The following is an 18,499-nucleotide window of genomic DNA, read 5'->3' on the forward strand; positions in this document are numbered from 1 at the left end:
GGCTGCAGGCCAAATTTAGCCCATGCCTCTGCCCCCCCAGGGCCACCTGCTAAGATTCAGCAAGCAATCCACAGATGCTCTGCTTATAGTTGCCTCAAAAGGCCATGCCAGAAACCAAGGCAGCTGTCTCCAGTGTGAGTCTTGGTGTTGCTCAGCAAGGGGCACCTGACTAAGCGAGGACACACCTGGATGTGGCTTGGGTGGTACCGTGAGTTGGGGGAGGTGAGGTTTCAGGGAATCCTCTGGACTAAGCGACCTATTTATCCAGTCTGATGACCTCACGGCAGTGGTGGTGCTGTGTCCATGCACTGTATTGAGGGAGGGCTTAACAGGGAACAATGGATACTGCTGGCACTTCTGCACAGAGCGAGTCTCACTCAGCCCTCACTCCGACAATGTCTCCCTGTTAGTCCCTGGTGCCCACTGTGCGCAGCCGAATTGGCACTGATGCTCAGAGCGAGCAGGTCCTTCACTGCGGAAATCCACTTGCGAATGCGACCCCTTTAAGAGGTGTCTGCCGCTGCCGCTACTGCAGCCTCTGTCTCAGGCTTTGGAGACTGGGTCGCCCCGCGTCCTCGCCCCGACCTACCTTCTGCCATTGCAGGGTGCTTTCTTGGATTTCTCCCTAGTTGTATGCCTTGTTCCTCTAGATCCCAGGTGGTTTTTCCTTGCTGCTGCTCCTTGTTTCCATCACAACTTTGATTTGGTCAACAAGGAGGAACAGAGTCTCTATTTTTTACGCCATTTTGATTTCTGAATCCACAGTGTTTTTAATTTAAGTTATTGTATTAAGTGTTTTCTGATATCTCATTTTTTTATTTGCAATTTCCTAATATATGAGGTTATTTGCTTTCTGTATATCATTGGTGAAGTGTGTGTTCAGATCTTTGCCCATTTTTAATTGGGTCGTTTGCCCTCTTTTTGTTGAGTTTTAAGAGTTCTTTGAATGTTTTGGATGCCAGTTTTTTTATCATGTAAGTGATTTACAAAGCTTTTCTGCCAGTCTATGGCTTGTATTTTCATTCTCTTAATACTGTTTTACTGAGCAGAAGTTTTCCATTTTATTGTAGTTAGACTTTTTTTTCTATCTTGGATCTTGCTTTTGTTGTCATATCTAAAAATTAATGACCAAACTCAAAGTCACTTAGATTTTCTTCTATGCTGTCGTCTACAGGTTTCGTAGTTTTGCATTTTATTTGCATTTTATAGTAAATCTATGATCCATTTTAAGTTCATTTATGAAAAAATGTAAAATCCATTCTTTTTATTTTATTTTATTTTTTTCGTTTTGACTTATGAATGTCCTTTACTGTTTGTTGTAAAAACTGTTTACTCATTGAATTGCCTTTGGTCGTTTGTCAAAGATTAGTTCAGTTTTTTTGTGTGTGGGGGGGATCTATAGAAAAGAATTGCCTTTTGTATATTAATCTTTTATCCTTTAACCTTCTTCTACTCTCTTATTAGTTCCAGGGGTTTCCTTTGCTATTATGGATTCTTTGAGAGTTTCTCCTTAGATAATCTTGTCATATGCCACAAAGACAGTTTTATTTCTTGCTTCCCAATCTGTATACCTTTTCTTTTCTTTTCTTATTTAATGACATTAGCAAAGAATTCCAGTAGAAAAATAAAAATAAAAAAAAGAATTCCAGTACAATGTTGACTAGGAGTGGCGAGAGGGGACACATTTTACTTTCTTCCTCATGTTACTAGAAAGCAAGTAGTTCTTTCAATGTAGACTCTTTCTCTCAACATATATTACATAATGTAATACACGATAAGTAATATATATTACATATTACAATATAAAATATAACACACACACACACACACACACACACACACACACTTTTCAGGTAGGAGCTAGAGCCTCAAAGGCCTTGACTAATATACTGACCAGACAGTAGTCTATCCTGAGACACCGAGTAGTCATGGAAGGGCTTCAACTAGGGAAGTAAAATGATTGTATTTTGATTTTAGAAAAACCACCCCTTGAAGGAAAGATAGACACTTTTCCAGGGGGTGAGATTATAGGAGGGGGACCAGAAAGTAGCCTTTTGCAATAACAATCTAGAGAGACCGATAAGGACCTTAGTTAACTCAGCCATCTTGGCATTTTAAAATTCCCATCCCCCACCCATTCCCATTTGGCAGCCACCAGCTTGTTCTTTATATCTTATGGGTCTGTTTCTATTTCATTTATTCTTTTGCATTTTTTTTTTCGATTCCACATATAACTGAATTCATATGGTATTTGTCATTTTCTGTCTGACGTATTTCACTTAGCAGAATCTTTCTAGGTTCATCCATGTTGTCACAAATAACAAGATTTTATTCTTTTATATTACTGAGTAATATTCCATTATATATTATGTGTAATATGTGACATTGTCTTTATCCATTCATATATTGATGGACATCTAGGTTACTTTCATATCTTAGCTATTACTAGTAATGCTGCAATGAACATAGGAGGTACATATTTCTCAAATTAGTGTTTTTTATTTCTTCGAATAAATACCCAGAAGTGAGATTGCTGGGTCATCTGGTAGTTCTAGTTTTAATTTTTTGAGGAACCTCCATACTGTTTTCCATGGTGGCTGCACCAGTTTGCAATCCCACCAACACTGCATGAGAGTTCCCTTTTCTTTACATCCTCACCAAAATTTGTTGCTTGTTGATTTATTGATGATAACTGTTCTGACAGGTGTGCAGTGATATCTCATTGTGGTTTTAACTTACATTTCCCTGATGATTAGTGACATTGAGCATCTTTTCATGTCTGTTAGCTATCTGTATGTCTTCCTTGGAGAAATATCTATTTAGGTCCTCTGTCCATTTTTTAACTTGGTTGTTTGGGGGTTTTTCTTGTGTTAAGTTGTATGAGTTTCTCATATAGTTTGGATATTAATCCCTTCCTTATTAGACGTATCATTGGTGACTATCTTTTCCCATTGAGTAGGTTTTCTCATTTTGTTGATGGTTTCCTTTGCTGTGCAAACACTTTTTAGTTTGATGTAATTCCATTTATTTATTTTTTCTTTTATTGCCTTTGCCCGAGGAGACATATCTTTAAAGGTGTTACTAAGAGCGATGTCAAAGAGTTTACTGCTTATGTTTTCTTTCAGGAGTTTCATGGTTTCAGGTCTTACATTTAAGTCTTTAGTCCATTTTGAGTTCATATTTGTTTAGGTGTAAGAAAGTGGTCCAGTTTTACTTTTTTTACATGTATCTGTCCAGTTTTGCCAACAACACTTATTGAAGAAACTTGTCTTTACGCCATTGTATATCCTTGCCTCCTTTGTTATAGATTAATTGACCACATAAGCAAGAATTAATTTTGGGGCTGTCTATTCTATTTTATTGATCTATATATGTATCCGTTCTTATGCAAGTAGCATACTGTTTTGATTATTGTGGCTTTGTAGTACACTTTGATATCAGGGACCATGATACCTCCTATTTTGTTCCACACTAGTGGAAATCAACCAGTCAGAAGAGCAAAAGGTAAAAAGAATTTTTAAAAAATGAGGTTAGCTTAAGGGACCTCTGGGATAATGTCAAGCATTCAAACATTTGCATTGTAGGGATCCCAGAAGGAAAAGAAAAGGAGAAAGGAACAGAAGCTTTATTTAAAGAAAGAATAGATGAAAACTTTTCTAACATGGGAAAGGAAACAAACACCCAGGTCCAAGAAGCACAGAGAGCTCCAAACAAGATGTACTCAAAGAGACCCTTACCTAGACAGATTGTAATTAAAATGGAAAAAGTTAAAGAGACAATGTTGAAGGAGGCAAGAGGAAGACAACAAGTTACATACAAAGGAAACTCTATAAGGCAGCTGATTTCTCAGCAACAACTTTAAAAGCCGAGAGTGGCAGAACATTTTTAAAATGCTGAAAGAAAGGAAGCTACAACTTAGAATAACTTACCCAGCAAGGTTATCATTCAGAATTAAAGGAGAGGTAGTGTTTACCAGACAAGCCAACACTGAAGGAGCTCATCACTGTTAAACAAGCTTTATAAGAAATGTGAAAAAGTCTTCTTTAAGCAGAGAATGAAAGACCATAACCAGAAATAAGAAAATATAAGAAAGGAAAAAACATCATAGATAAAGCAAAATATTTAATAAATATAGCAAATCAGACATTTTAAAAGTTACTACAAAGATCAGAAGGAAAAAGTATCAAACAACTCAAACTATAATAAGTAGTTAGGAGATATAAAACAAAGAAAGATCTAAAACATGACATCAATAACATAAGCATGAAGGGGTAAAAATGTAGTTCTCATAGAGTATATTCAGACTTAAATGTCTATCAGCTTAAAATAGAGTGCTATAGATATATAATGTGTTCATATTTTGGAATACACTTTGCTTTATTTTATCTATTGATGAATCCTCTAGATCTCTTGATAATAGTACATGCTACTCTTGTATGAGTCTCCAAGTTCAAATGCACATAAAATTCTGTGGACATCATTGAAAAATTGCTGGACTGTAGTGATCCAGTTCAGATTTACAGGCAACAGCAGTGGAGTGTATCACTTGACCCTCCATTTGTGCATAACTTATTGATTTGTTCTGAATAGTTCAACACGCTTCAATACTTGGGATTATTAAATTGACTAATTTTTATTCTAATCATTGTGAAATGGTAGCTAGTGAACATTTTATTACCTCATTGCCAAGATGATGGGCATTTCTGTACATTTTTTTATCTTGTATTAAATGTTTTGCTTCTTTTTCCATTTTTAAATTGTGCATCTGTTCATTTTTACACCGCAAACTATACCTTTTATAGTGCATGTATGGCTGACATTTTTCTTATTTTGTTGTTTCTTTTAATTACCTTAATTTTAATACTTTTGACATATTTGATATATATTTAAATATATTTGATATATTTAATATATTTGTTAGTCTCTGGCTTTATGACTTACTGTTTTTGTCATATGAGAAAATTTTCCCTATGCTTCTATCAATACATGACTTCTAAAAAGTGCCTTCGTTTCATTTTTCATACTGCAATGAATTGGCTATTAGCCATGGAATAGAGAGGAATACAGAGCATTTTTTCAATTAGATCTAAGTTTGTCCTTGCTCCATATATTCAAGTGTTCTTGATGTTTGCCATTGCTCTACAATGCCCTCTCTGTTTTTGACAAACTTCTTGTATTAAATTGCTGGCCCATGGAAGACACTGTCCTTTTTTTTTTTTTTTTTTTTTTTTCGGTCTGCTTGTTCTCTCTCTAGTAATGGTGTACTGTCTGGAATACTGTAGCTTAAAAATTGTTGATGTATGTTAGGTAGGCCACCACTTTGTGCTTTAGAGGATAGTCCACTTATAGACATTTGTTCTTCCTACTAGGTTTGGAGGAGTAGTTTTTGTTGACTTCTGAAGAGTCTGTTTGGGTGACTTTATGGAATTCAAAAAGATATTATTTGGGACAGGCGACATCTGGGTGACCACTGAATTATTTCTAAGAACATTTTTTATCCTTTCATTCTATTTGATATTACCCAAGAAAAAAATTTCAATTTTCCCACGAGGACCATTAAATATTCATTAGTGTTGTTTGGTAATAAATTAAATTTAGCCTGGAGGAAACCAGGGGCAAGGTTTCAAATGTTGTCTCTTAATAGACTCACACAGGATGGGCTCAGTTCTTCAAACAAGAAGTTATCAGTTCATGTGTGAATTACTGTCTACCAATAATACTCAGTCGAGACTCAATGCCCAGAGTGTATTCTGGAGGCTAATCATGTCAGTACCATCTGATGAACATGTAAATTACAGACTCTTGAAAGGAAAATAGGAGTTTACTATATACAATATTGTTTACATAAACACCTGAGGAACACTTATCTTTAAGGGTGTTGGGTCACTCTTGAAATGCCAGTTTACTTACACCAGCAAAGGATAAACTTTGTTACCCAGTGTTTGTAAAGATATATAATTTTGGGCCTGCTCATTTTCACTCTCTTCTGCACAGTAGGTAGTAGGACTTTGTTATGAGCCAGTGTTACAGATCTGCTGTAGAAAGAGTAATTAGGGCTGAGCCAGGCAGCTCATCTTATTCGTTGGGCCCACAACAAGAGAGGTGTTCTTACTTTGCTGTTGCTCTATCAAGTGGGTGGAAACCTGTTCCCTGCACATGCATATCACTGGGTTATTTATCTCTTTCAGGGACCAGCATTTAAGCAGGATTGTGCCACTTGGGGTTCCTATTCTTAGAATGGGTAGTCATGTTGCTGTGCCGACATGGGAACCTGGAATTGAGAGAAGTTGGAAGGAGAGCCTCTAGAGTGGCTGGCTGGATATCACTTGCTGCTGAAATTCGAGAAAGGGAGTTTTATGGTGTTTTTTGTTTGTTTGTTTTGTTTTTGAGGAAAGCACTTTGAACTCTTTATGTATTTTATAATCATATAAATTAATCATCAATCCATTGTGGACTTCGGTGAACTCCCTTGCAAATTCCTTGTCTTAACCTGTTCCTCAAAGTCATCAAGGCCCAGGTTACAGTGTTAGGATTCTGCCGGGAAGAATTCCTCTGATTTTATCATCTCAGTGTATGTGCCTATACATCCTAAAAATTGGTAGGAAGCAAGCCTGAGACTCATGAGTAAAGGGATTTGGGGGACGTCTAAGTTGTCATGCCTTCCTCATGTCTGAGCTGTATTTTCCAAATAATTGTCTACCTCCAAGAAATCAGACAGAAAAGAAGGCAAAACTGATTCTGTGATAAATGTTTTACAAATCCGTTACAATTTATACTGCTCCACAAGAATATTTGTCATTCAGCCAACTGGATCTGACGACTTCTAGTGGCCTGGAGTGCTTCAGGACAGAGTGGACAATCGGATCTTGTTACAAGTCGGATTTCACAGGCCTACTGGCCTCTCATGTTTGGTGATGAAAATAGAAGAAAAAAACTTCTAGTTCTTTACAGTGCTTTCATTAAAAGCTCATACAGATATAATGCTGTGCTTCATGGAGTGATGCATGATATGGTGGGTAATAAAGGAGATGAGTTTTTTTCACAACGAATTGATGTGCTTAAAATGGAAATATTTGTTTCATTTGTATTGCATTTCTCTCATTTCTCCAAGGCACTCTGTATCCTGATATTAGATAGCAATGAATACTCATGTGATTGCAAAAACATAGCAATAAATTCCATGTGTTAATGATGCTGTTTAATTTATGAGGAAGGGAGCGTGGAGAGAACTAATCACAAATAGTTCTGACAACGAAGTCATATGTGAACTTCTTATGAATTGAGTATAGATTCCTAGTGCTGTTCATCTTACCCATTCTTCTTTATACATATTTGGAATGTTTTAGGACTCAGTGGCCTTTGAGGATGTGAGTGTGAAGTTCACCCTGGAGGAGTGGGCTTTACTGAATTCTTCACAGAAGAAACTCTACAGAGATGTGATGCGGGAAACCTTCAGGAACTTGGCTTCAATAGGTAAGAATGAAAACATTCTAACTTACTTGCTTAGTTGATTAGAAAACCAGTGTTGCTTGCTCATCAGTGGAGTTCCAGGAAGTGAAATATGGAAAGGGAATACAGTGGTAGATAAACCAGGCATGGTCACAGCTCATTGTGCAACAATTTTTCTATAAAGTTTTATAGTTTATAATGATTTTTTTCTGGTTTGCATTTTAGGGGAAATACGCAAAGACCATGACATGGAAGCTCACTATGAAATGCCTGGGACAAATTTAAGGTGAGTCTCACTCATATGAGAAAGCAATGTCCTACTGGGATGACATTGTCCTCATGCTATGTCATAAAAATTTTAAAGCAGCATATAAAACAAGTCAGCCAAAGTTTCAAATTTATTTAGTCTTGGAATATTTTCATCAAAATTTTTTTCTCAAATATGACTTAGATATTTAATGTTTCAAAAATAGTGCATTTGGAAACAGTATTTGAAACCCCATTTATGAATGCACTGTTTTGATAATAGCTATGACGGAGCCCTCTTGCAGAGCATTTAGCATATTCACTTTCAGTCAGAAAGCACTGAAAACTTACACTTTCCTTGATTATGGTAAAAAGTGTTATTGTATTAACTATTAATATAAAATCTTTAACAAATAAGACATTAATAATATGCGTTTCACTTTTTACAGCAGTCACACAGTGGAGAGACTGGATAAAAGTAAAGGAAGTAGTCAGTGTGGAGAAACCTTCAGCCATATTCCAAATCGTAATCAGAAAAAGAAAACTCCTACTGGAATAAAACTATGTGAATGCAGTTTATGTGGACAAGTCTTCATGCATCTTTCATCCTTTAATAGGCACATGAGATCTCACACTACAGCCAAACCATATGAGTATCAAGAATATGAAGAAAAGCCATATAAATGTAAGGAATGTGGGAAGGCCTTCAAGTATCGCCAATCCATTCGAAGGCATGAAAGGATTCACACTGGAGTGAAACCGTACATATGTAAGCACTGTGGTAAAGCTTTTAGTTGTCTCAGCTACTGTCGAATTCATGAAATAGCTCACACAGGAGAGAAACCATATGAATGTAAACAATGTGGTAAAGCTTTCAGTTGTCCCAATTACTTTAGAAAACATGAAAGAATTCATACTGGAGAGAAACCTTATGAATGTAAGCAATGTGGTAAAGCCTTCAGTTGTCCCACATCCTTTCGAAGTCATGAAAGGATACATAGCGGAGAAAAGCCCTATGAATGTAAAAAATGTGGCAAAGCCTTCAGTTGTCCAAGTTACTTTCGAAAACATAAAAGAATTCATACTGGAGAGAAACCATATGAATGTAAGCAGTGTGGTAAAGCCTTCAGTTGTCCCAGGTCCTTTCGAAGTCATGAAAGGAGACACAGTGGAGAAAAGCCCTATGAATGTAAAAAATGTGGTAAAGCCTTCAGTTGTCCAAGTTACTTTCGAAAACATGAACGAAGTCATACTGGAGAGAAACCGTATGAATGTAAAGAATGTGGGAAAGCCTTCAGTTGTCCAAGTTACTTTCGAAAACATGAAAGAAATCATACTGGAGAGAAACCCTATGAATGTAAGGAGTGTGGGAAGGCCTTGAGTTCTCTTACCAACTTTCGAAGGCACATGATGAAGCACACTGGAGATGGGCCTTATAAATGTAAGGAGTGTGGGAAGGTCTTTGATTGTCCCAATTACTTCCAATACCATGAAAGCACACATAGTGGAGAAAAGCCATATGAATGTAAAGAATGTGGTAAAGCCTTCAGTACTCCCAGGTCCCTTCAAAATCATGAAAGAACTCATACTAGAAAAAAACCTCATGAATGTAAGGAATGTGGTAAAGCCTTCAGTTTTCCCTGTTCCCTTCAGAAACATGAAAGAAGTCATACTGGGGAGAAACCTTATGAATGTAAGCAATGTGGGAAAGCCTTCACTTATCTCAGTTCCATTCAAAAACATGAAAAAGCTCATAGTGGAGAGAAACCTTATGAATGTAAGGAATGTGGGAAAGCCTTCATTTCTCTCTCTAATGTCCAAAGACATATGATAAAACACACTGGAGACGGACCTTGTAAATGTAAGGAATGTGGGAAAGCCTTTGATTGTCCTAGTTCATTACGAACACATGAAAGAACTCACACTGGAGAGAAACCCTATCAGTGTAAAAATTGTAGTAAAGCCTTCAGTCGTCCCAGTTCCTTACGAAATCATGAAAGAACTCATACCTAAGGGAAAGTCTATGAATATAAAGAATATGGAGAACCTTTGTGGACATATAAGGATGCACACTGGAGAGATGCCGTATATGTAAAGAATATGGAAAAGCCTTGAGTTGTCTGGTTTCCTTGGGAAACCACACACACACACACAAATCAAAGTGGATAAAGTTCTACTGAATGTAAACAATATAGAAAAAACTTCACTGGTCTCGAAGTCCTACAAAACCATGTGAGAATGCACACTGGATAGAAATTGTATAACTGAAAAATGAGACAGATTTTTTAATTTTAACAAATATTTTCAAAGTAGTGTGAAAACTGCGTCGGAAATAAGTTATATCAATGTAAGTAATATGGGTAGCCCAGTGAAAACCAAGTAGGGTATTCTAGAAATGTCAGGACATGAAAGAAATGTCATAAATGTTATACATATATGGTCTTTATTACTGACGTTAAGTGATTCTCTGTAGTATGGAGTTCTACTTACTTTTGCAAGTAAATTTTGAAGTGACAATTCTGTAGGTACTGTTTAAGAAACAGTTACTAAATTTAATAAGCTTTTTTCTCCTTTAGTCAGTAAAATTTTTGTATTTCTATTTTGAAGTCTGTTAGATCCATGGGTGAATGGAAGTATATTTCTAATATACAAGTAGGTTTAATTTTTATATAATTTTGTAATTGACCTACAAGGAAAGGACGATTGAAAAATGACACTTTTGGTATTTGTTGGTTTTTTTCCCTACTGGCCTCCTGTGACAAGTACTGAATATGTTTTACCCATTATATATATAAATTTATATATATATTCCACCTTTCTTAACAGAAAACTATCATTTCATTAGCCTGAAAGAGCCTTAGTTTGTTTTCCCTACCAATAAATATTTGGCATAAATTTGTAAGGATGCAGAGTTCATCATAGAATATAGTCTCATGCAAATTAGTATTTTAATCTATAGTCCCTTGCTCTTTATCATTCTTTCTGGTTGGGATTTGAGCTATGGAGTTCGCATGAAGAAGAGAGACCTGTGAGGAGAAAAAAAATGGCATAGATGATAGAGGCTCTGTTCATCCCTCTGGTGACCAAATCAAAGTTGAGATGGAAACGAGGAGCAGCAGCAAGGAAAAATCATCTGGGATCTAGAGGAACAAGCCATACAACTAGGGAGAAATCCAAGAAAGCACCCTGCAATGGCAGAAGGTAGATGGGGCGAAGACATGGGGCTACCCAGTCCCAAGCAGCTGAGTGACACAGAGGCTGTAGCAGTGATAGACGCCTCTTAAAGGGGCCGCATCCACGAGCAGATTTTCGCAGCGACAGACCTGCTCGCTCTGAGCACCAGTGCCGATTTGGCTGCTCACAGGGGGCACCAGGGACTAACAGGGAGATGTCGGAGCGAGGGCTGAGGCAGGATTTGCTCTCTACAGAAGTGTCGGCGGTATCCATTGTTCCCTGTTGAGCCCTCCCCCCACATAGTTCATGGACACAGCGCCGCCATTGCCGTGAGGTCATCAGACAGGATAACAGAGTTCACTCTGCCCAGAAGATTCCCTGCAAAACCGCCAACCCCAACTCAGGCCCCACTCAAGCCACATCCAGCTGTATCCTCAGCAAGTCAGGTGCTCCTTGCTGAGACTCACACTGGAGGCAGCCTCAGTTTCTGGTGTGGCCTTTTGAGGCAACTATAAGCACAGCATCTGTGGATTGCTTGCTGAATCTTAACAGGTGGTCTGGGAGGGGTACAGGCTTGGACTAAACTTGGCCTGCAGCTGAACCCCTCTCAGGACTGTGCCACTGGACATGTACCATACAAAGCTGCACTAGTTAAGACCTGGAGACTTAGGAGCTTTGCTTAGTACATAGAAACAGACACGGAAAGACAGCCAAAATAGAAAAACAAAGAAGCAGAAACCATATGAGTAAACAGAACAGAGATCCAAAAATAATGGAGTCAAGCAATCTAACAGACGCAGAGTTCAAAACTCTGGTTATAAAGATGCTCAATAAACTTAGGGATGAATTCAGTGAGATATTTAACAATGAGATAAAAAAAAACCCATAAAAATGTAAATTGAAATTATAAAAGGGGACCAATCAGAAATGAAGAACACATCTGAGATGAGAAGTATATTAAATAGAATAAACAAAGTGATTAAAGAAGAAGATCAAATGCCCTATCTAAAGGACAGGAAAGCCAAAGACACTCAATCAGAACGGCAAGAAAAAAGATGCCAAGAATATAAAAATAATTTAAGGAGCATATGGGACACTATCAAGGCTCCAAATATTCATCTGATCGGTGCAACTGAAGAAAATCAAGATGTTGAACAGCTGTTTGAAGAAATAATGATGGAAAACTTTCCTAACCTGATGAAAGGAATGGACATAAAACCCCAGGAAGCTCAGAGAATTCCCAAAATCAGGGATCCAAAGAGGCCCATCACCAAGACACATCATAATTAAAATGCCAAAGGTGAAATACAACGAAAGAGTATTAAAAGCAGCAAAAGAAAAACAGATAGTTACTTATAAGGGGAAACTCATAAGCCTGGCAGCTGATTTCTCTAAAGAAACTATGCAGGACAGAAGGGCTTGGCACAAAACATTCAACAGGATGAAGACCTAGGATCTACAACCAAGAATACTTTATCCAGCAAAGCTATCATTTAGAGTTGGAGGACAGATAAAGAGCTTCCCAGACAAAAAACAGGAATAAGGAATGGTAACAACTACATTCCTATCAATAAGTACCTTAAATGGAAAAGAATTAAGTGCTCCAACGAAAAGATAGAGTGGCTAAAAGGATAAGAAAACAAGACCTCTACATAAGAAAAGGAAGGGGATGGAAAAAGATATTGCTTTGATGGAACTAGAAGGTATTCAAGTCAGACAGAGAAAGATAAACACTATGTAATTTCACTTATATGTGGAATTTAAGAAATAAAAGGAACAAACTAATCAAAAACAGACTCACAAATATAGTGGACAATTTGGTGTCAGACAGAGGGGAGGGAGGTTTGCAAGGCTGGGAGAATGGGGTGAAGTGCTAAAGAAGTACAAATTAGTAGCTGATGGATGGTCATGGGGATGGTGAGCACAGCATGGGGGATGCAGTTTGCATTAATATGTTGGCTTGGTGGAGGGTCAGGGAAGGGATCGTTTTGTGAACTAGATAGATGTCTAACCAATGTACTGTATACTTTAAACAAAAAAAGCATGTTAAAAAATGAATAAATACATTCAAATAGAAAAAAAATTTTAAATGGTTAAGGTGGCAAACTTTTTAATTTTAATTTTTCAATTAAAGTTGACATTCAATATTATTTTATAGTAGTTTCTGGTATACAGCATAGTGATTGGGCCTTTGTGTAATTTACAAAGTGATCCCCTTGATTAGTCTAGTACCCAGCTGGCACTATACATAGTTATTACAATTATTTAAGTGGTAAATTTTATGTTATATATACCACAAAAGTATGCAAATAAAATGCAATTAATATTTTTTTTAAAAAGGAGACTTGTGATAGGACAACAAAATCGAATTGGAGATGACCCTTCTTGACTATTATATCAATGTGACTAATGTGAACTACAGTTTCTAGGATCTGTTGCCTTTGTGGTTTCATGTGAGAAATCACCAACACCTAACTGACATGAAACTTGGAACGCAGAAGTAAAATAAAATTAGACAGGTTTTGGAGCCACCTGTATAGATAAGACAGATGTAAACTTCCTTGTGAACACTTGCCTCCAGACCGTTTTCTTTATTCTCTTCCCCAAGAATCAAGAATATCCTTGAAACCACCAGTGACTGCTTGACTTCCATTTGATTTCAGCTGTAGGCTTCTACAGTTGTCTCCAAAGTTCAGCATCAAAGGTCCAGCACAGTTTGGATTCTGTAAGCCTGTATGTGTCCACCAGACAACAAATGTAGACTGTCATCATTGAGAATGTTCTCTGAAGCACTAACTCCACTCTTCTTTAGATCGTCTTTGTTTAAGGTCTAATTTGTATAGTAAACGCTTTCTATTAATACCACTAGCGAGTATAAGTTCCTCATTCCACCATGACAGCTACAGTGGTGCCGTCCAAAAGAACCACGTTGGAGTTTGTTCCTCTGCTGCACTGGGCGGTGACGGCTCTGACTCAGTCCTTCCATGTGAGAATCTGCTATCAGGCAGATTCTGTGTGTTTCCTGTTACTCGTACCTGAGCATAATCACTCATTGTACTTTCAGTTACCTTTGATTGAACGTGATTGAAAGTTTGTGCATTTTTTCTCTAATAAATGCTTCTGTAGTTTTTTTTTTCTTAGAAACATTTATTAACTGTTTAACAAACACTTGTATATTAAGAAATATTATTGTCTTTTTCATTTCTTGAAAGTAGACATTAAAATATCTCATTGAAATTATGGATTGATCGATGTATAATTTTCTCCATTTAATCTTTATATATTCTGAGTCAATATTATGTGCATACAAACTCAAGTATTATTTCCTCAGGCGATTTTTTATACTCATAATTTTTGTCATGAGGCTAGTTGCTTATTCATTTCTAATACCAAAAAGTTAAATCATATTTTTTTCAATCCCCTCCTGCCAAAGACCACTAGATTACATCTGCAGTCAGAGGGGTGTATGAATTTTAGTACAGCAGTCCCCCCTTATCTGCTGGGAAGATGTTCCAAGACCCCCAATGGGTACCTGAAACCGGATAGTACTGAAAGATACATATACTATTTTTTTTCTGTATATACATACCTTTGATGAGTTTATTCATAAATTAGTCATAGTAAGACATTAACAACTATAAAATAGAACAATTCTAGCAATATAGTAATACAAGTTATGTGAATGTGGTCTCTCACAATATCTTATTGTACTGTAGTCACTCTTATGATGATGATGTGAGATGATTAACTATCTACATGATGAGATAAAGTGAGGTGAATAATGTAAGCATTGTGACATTGCATTAGGCTACTACGGACCTGACAACGTATAAGAAGGAGGACCAGCTACATCAGGTGATCCTAAATCATTGAGTCATGGCAACTCAATGGTTTGATGTCAGAAGCAGAAGATGTTGATGGTCGAGGATCCTTGATAGTTGAAGGGTTTTTTTTGCCAATATCTTTTGGAAGAACATTGTACTCAGAAGTTGGTTTCTCTAACTCATCAAAGTGTTGCTGCAGAGGTTGTAATCCTCTGGTGATCATACAGGTGACTTTAATGCTGTGTTTTATGTGAGGATCATATTCTGTTAAATTGTCTTTTAATATCTGCACAATTCAAAACACTGGCAAATAGTAATGTCCACATCTCTGATTTTAGTTCAGTTTTTCTTCCTCTTCCTCTGTAGATGATTCAACAAGTTCTTCCAGTTCCTCATTTGTTGACACTTCTCAAGGGCCTTCAACATGATCTTGCTCATCTTTGTGAAGCACATTAGTACATCCTCCACTAACTTGTCTTGCTGCATAAATAATTTTCCTGACTTCATCAATCCCCAAGAAGCCTTTAAAGTCATTCATGATTTCACTTCATAAGTTCTTCCAGGCATCATTTACATTTTCTGGTTTTAACTCATACATTGAAGCTTTTACAAATGTTATTGCATCAGCAATAGTGAATTATTTCCAGTTGTGCATTATGTCCAGATTATGGTATGCATGAATTGATGACCAAATGCGATCAAATACTAGGTGAGTATATGTGGCCTTGACAAACCAAATGACACTTGGTCAAGGGGCTGAAGCAGTGAAATTGTATTTGAATGTAAAAATGCACCTTCAACGTTTTCATTTTCCTAGCAATCAGATTGGCCAGGTGCATTGTCTATTTTTATTAGGACTTTAAATTTCAACACTTCCTTAACCTTCCAAGTATTTTTACACTTCTGGGATGAACCATTGGTGGAACCATTCCATAAACAGGACAGTCATCAGCCCTGCATTCTTACTATGTTGGCAGAACACAGGCAGATAATTTTTGTTTGGGGAGGTTCTCTGCTTTTTACACTGTGCTTGGCTTTATTGTATGTCCTGCAGCATTTCCACATAGTACCAGTGTTAATCTGTCCTTCCATGTTTTACACCCTGGTGCCTCCTTTGCGCTTTTATGAATGTAGGTTCTTTTGGGCATTTTCTTCCAGAGAGCCCAATCATTGCAATTGATGACTTGCTTTGGATGATATCTCTTCTCCTTAACTTCAACTTTACCAGAATTGTAGCAGCACCTTCTCTATCAGCAGATGCAATCTCTCCAGTAATTTTTATATTTTTCAGTCCAATTCTATTTCTGAAACTGCATAACCATCCTGTAGTTGTGGTAAATGGCTTTGTGTCCCTTATTTCAAAGGATCCCTTGAAGTCTTTGTATACGTTTAATGCTTTCTGGCATACCGTCATCATGGTCAAGTGAAACACATTTTCTGTTCACATCTTCCACCCACATTTTTAATGCCTTTTCCATCTTAACTAAATACTTATCATGCACTGCAACCACAACTTTTGAAGTCCGAGGTGTAATAGCAAAACTGGCACAAATTTATTTTTTCTTCACAATTTCATGGATAAAAATTTGATTTACCATAGGTCTTACCAACCTCAGCATATGATATATTTTTTCCTTAATGTCAAGAACTTTCATCTTTTCACTTAGGTGAAGCACATTACAGCTTCTCTTTGGCATATCCAAATTGCCAGCATAATTACTCATGTTTTGGGGCTATTATCAAGTAAAAAAAAAAAAATGTTACTTAAACAAGCACTGGGATAGCATTACAGCTGATCTCATAACTGAGATGGCTACGAATAATTAACAGGCAGGTAGCAAATACAGTGTTGATACAATGGACAAAAGTGGAACAGTGTGATGATGCGAGAGCATGCGACTTGGAATGGCAAGCAATTTAAAACTTATGGATTGTTTATTTCTGGAATTTTTTATTTAATATTTTTGGACCACAGTTGATTTCGAGTACCTAGATCCATGAAAAGCAAAACCACAAATAAGGGAAGAACTACTGTAATAAGAACAACCACAAACTATAAATGACTATGGGAATAACAGTAAAAGCACACTCAAAAGGGCTTCCTATTGGATTTGGCTTTTGTTAGATGACCTGGTTGCTGTTCAAGGAAAGAAGACATTATTCTGTATTGGATACTGAGAGGAAATGAACTTAATTCTATCTTGGGTAACTGTCATAGTTCATATCTAGCAGAGAGAAAGAATGGCATAATGCTAAACCTAATTTCTAAGAAGGACAAGTCATGTTAGAGAGAAGTGGGGAATTTTGGTTATTTTTATTCTTTGGAAACCTGTTCTCTTTAATCATTTATACAGACACAACTGCCTTTGATTTTGTCTTGATCCATCATGATAACAAAGTAGCTTTGATAATGATGTGTGTGACATTTTTCTCTTCATCAGGATATATCTAGGCTTAGTAGGGAGTGCTAGGCCAGCTCACAGTCTTCTGTGTCAGCTTTTGCCTTTATTATTATTAAAATACTGAAATATTTGCAACAGTGTACTGGACACTTCTCTACAAAGTACCTCACTTAAAATATAAATATATATTTCTATTCATGTACTCCTTAGCAAGGTATATGACTTATTCTCTCCTGTATGAGTTAACTGAGGCTTATAAATTTAGGTAAATTGTCAGAGGACACACACCTACCAAGGGACAAAGTCAGGATCCTTCTTCCAATGAAAGCTTTCTTGCTGAAAACAAGATGCTAATTTTTCAATATCTCTCATATGCTAGGATGTATAGGCTGAAACATACACAACTTAGCACAAATATTCAAGGCACTCTGGATATACAGGCATGGAAAAAAAAGTTCTAACACTCTTGGTGCTTATGCTTATGTGGGAAAAGAGAGATGATTAAATGAGAAGTCTTTGGTTTCTAAGTCAAAAGTAAAGGCTTAGAAGGAAAGGAAATGATGACAGATGAGCTAATAGGGAAGCTTGCAGGGTGGACTGTTTATCTTCTTTGTGGAAGGTAGGGGCCTCAGTGAGTAAGAATGTCATTTTTAAAAATCTTGTAAGTATAGTCGGTATACAATTTTATATTGGTTATATTAGTTTCAGGAATACAATATAGTGATTCCACATTTTTATACCTTACAATGTGATCACCCCACCACTTCTAGTAATAATCTGTCACCATGTAAACTTATCGCAGTATTATTGACTGCATTCCTCTTCCCCTTTTCACCCATCCTCCCACCCCCTCCCTTCTGGTAACCTTCTCTTTGATCTCTGTTTCTATGAGTCTTTTTGTGAGTTTTTTGTTTGTTTGTTTTGTTTTGTTGGGAGGTTTTTTTGGTGGTGTTTGCTTCTTTTAGATTCCACATACAAATGAAACTGCGTGGAGTTTGTCTTTTTCTGCCTGACTTATTTCACTTAGCATAACACTCTCTAGGTCCATCCATGTTATCGCAAGTGACAAGATTCCATTCTTTATTGCTGTGTTAATATTCACACACACACACACACACACACACACACACACACACACACACACACACACATTATTGATCATTTTTTCCCCACCATCTAATACGTCTTAGACACTTTGAGGATCTGGTTGGGTATGGATGTAAAGACGACAGCAGTACTGAAATTCCTGCATTCTGGGATTAACAGCAATTGTTTTCACAAAGATAAAGGTATAGACATGGTTCATCTTTGCTGTAGCCATGGTTATAAATTTTAGAGCATATACTATGTGATTATGAGGATGGACATGGGTATGTAGGATGTGAGTCTTCCCATTGCTTTGGG

The 18,499-nt window shown here is 36.9% G+C and overlaps 1 protein-coding gene across 1 annotated transcript in view; it reads left to right on the forward strand.

The window, feature by feature from the left end:
• The window catches only part of LOC102895330 (zinc finger protein 709-like), an 18,679-nt gene extending 8,089 nt beyond the window's left edge, over positions 1 to 10,590 (forward strand). The window contains exons 2-4 of the mRNA XM_025046670.1: positions 7,347 to 7,473; positions 7,675 to 7,735; positions 8,145 to 10,590. Of these exons, the coding sequence (XP_024902438.1) occupies positions 7,347 to 7,473; positions 7,675 to 7,735; positions 8,145 to 9,708 (1,752 nt within the window). The 3' untranslated portion in view covers positions 9,709 to 10,590. The remainder of the gene's footprint in view (positions 1 to 7,346; positions 7,474 to 7,674; positions 7,736 to 8,144) is intronic.
• Positions 10,591 to 18,499: the final 7,909 nt, after the last annotated feature.

This window comes from Pteropus alecto, unplaced genomic scaffold (assembly GCF_000325575.1).
Source record: "Pteropus alecto unplaced genomic scaffold, ASM32557v1 scaffold304, whole genome shotgun sequence".
NCBI classification, from domain to species: Eukaryota; Metazoa; Chordata; class Mammalia; order Chiroptera; family Pteropodidae; genus Pteropus; species Pteropus alecto.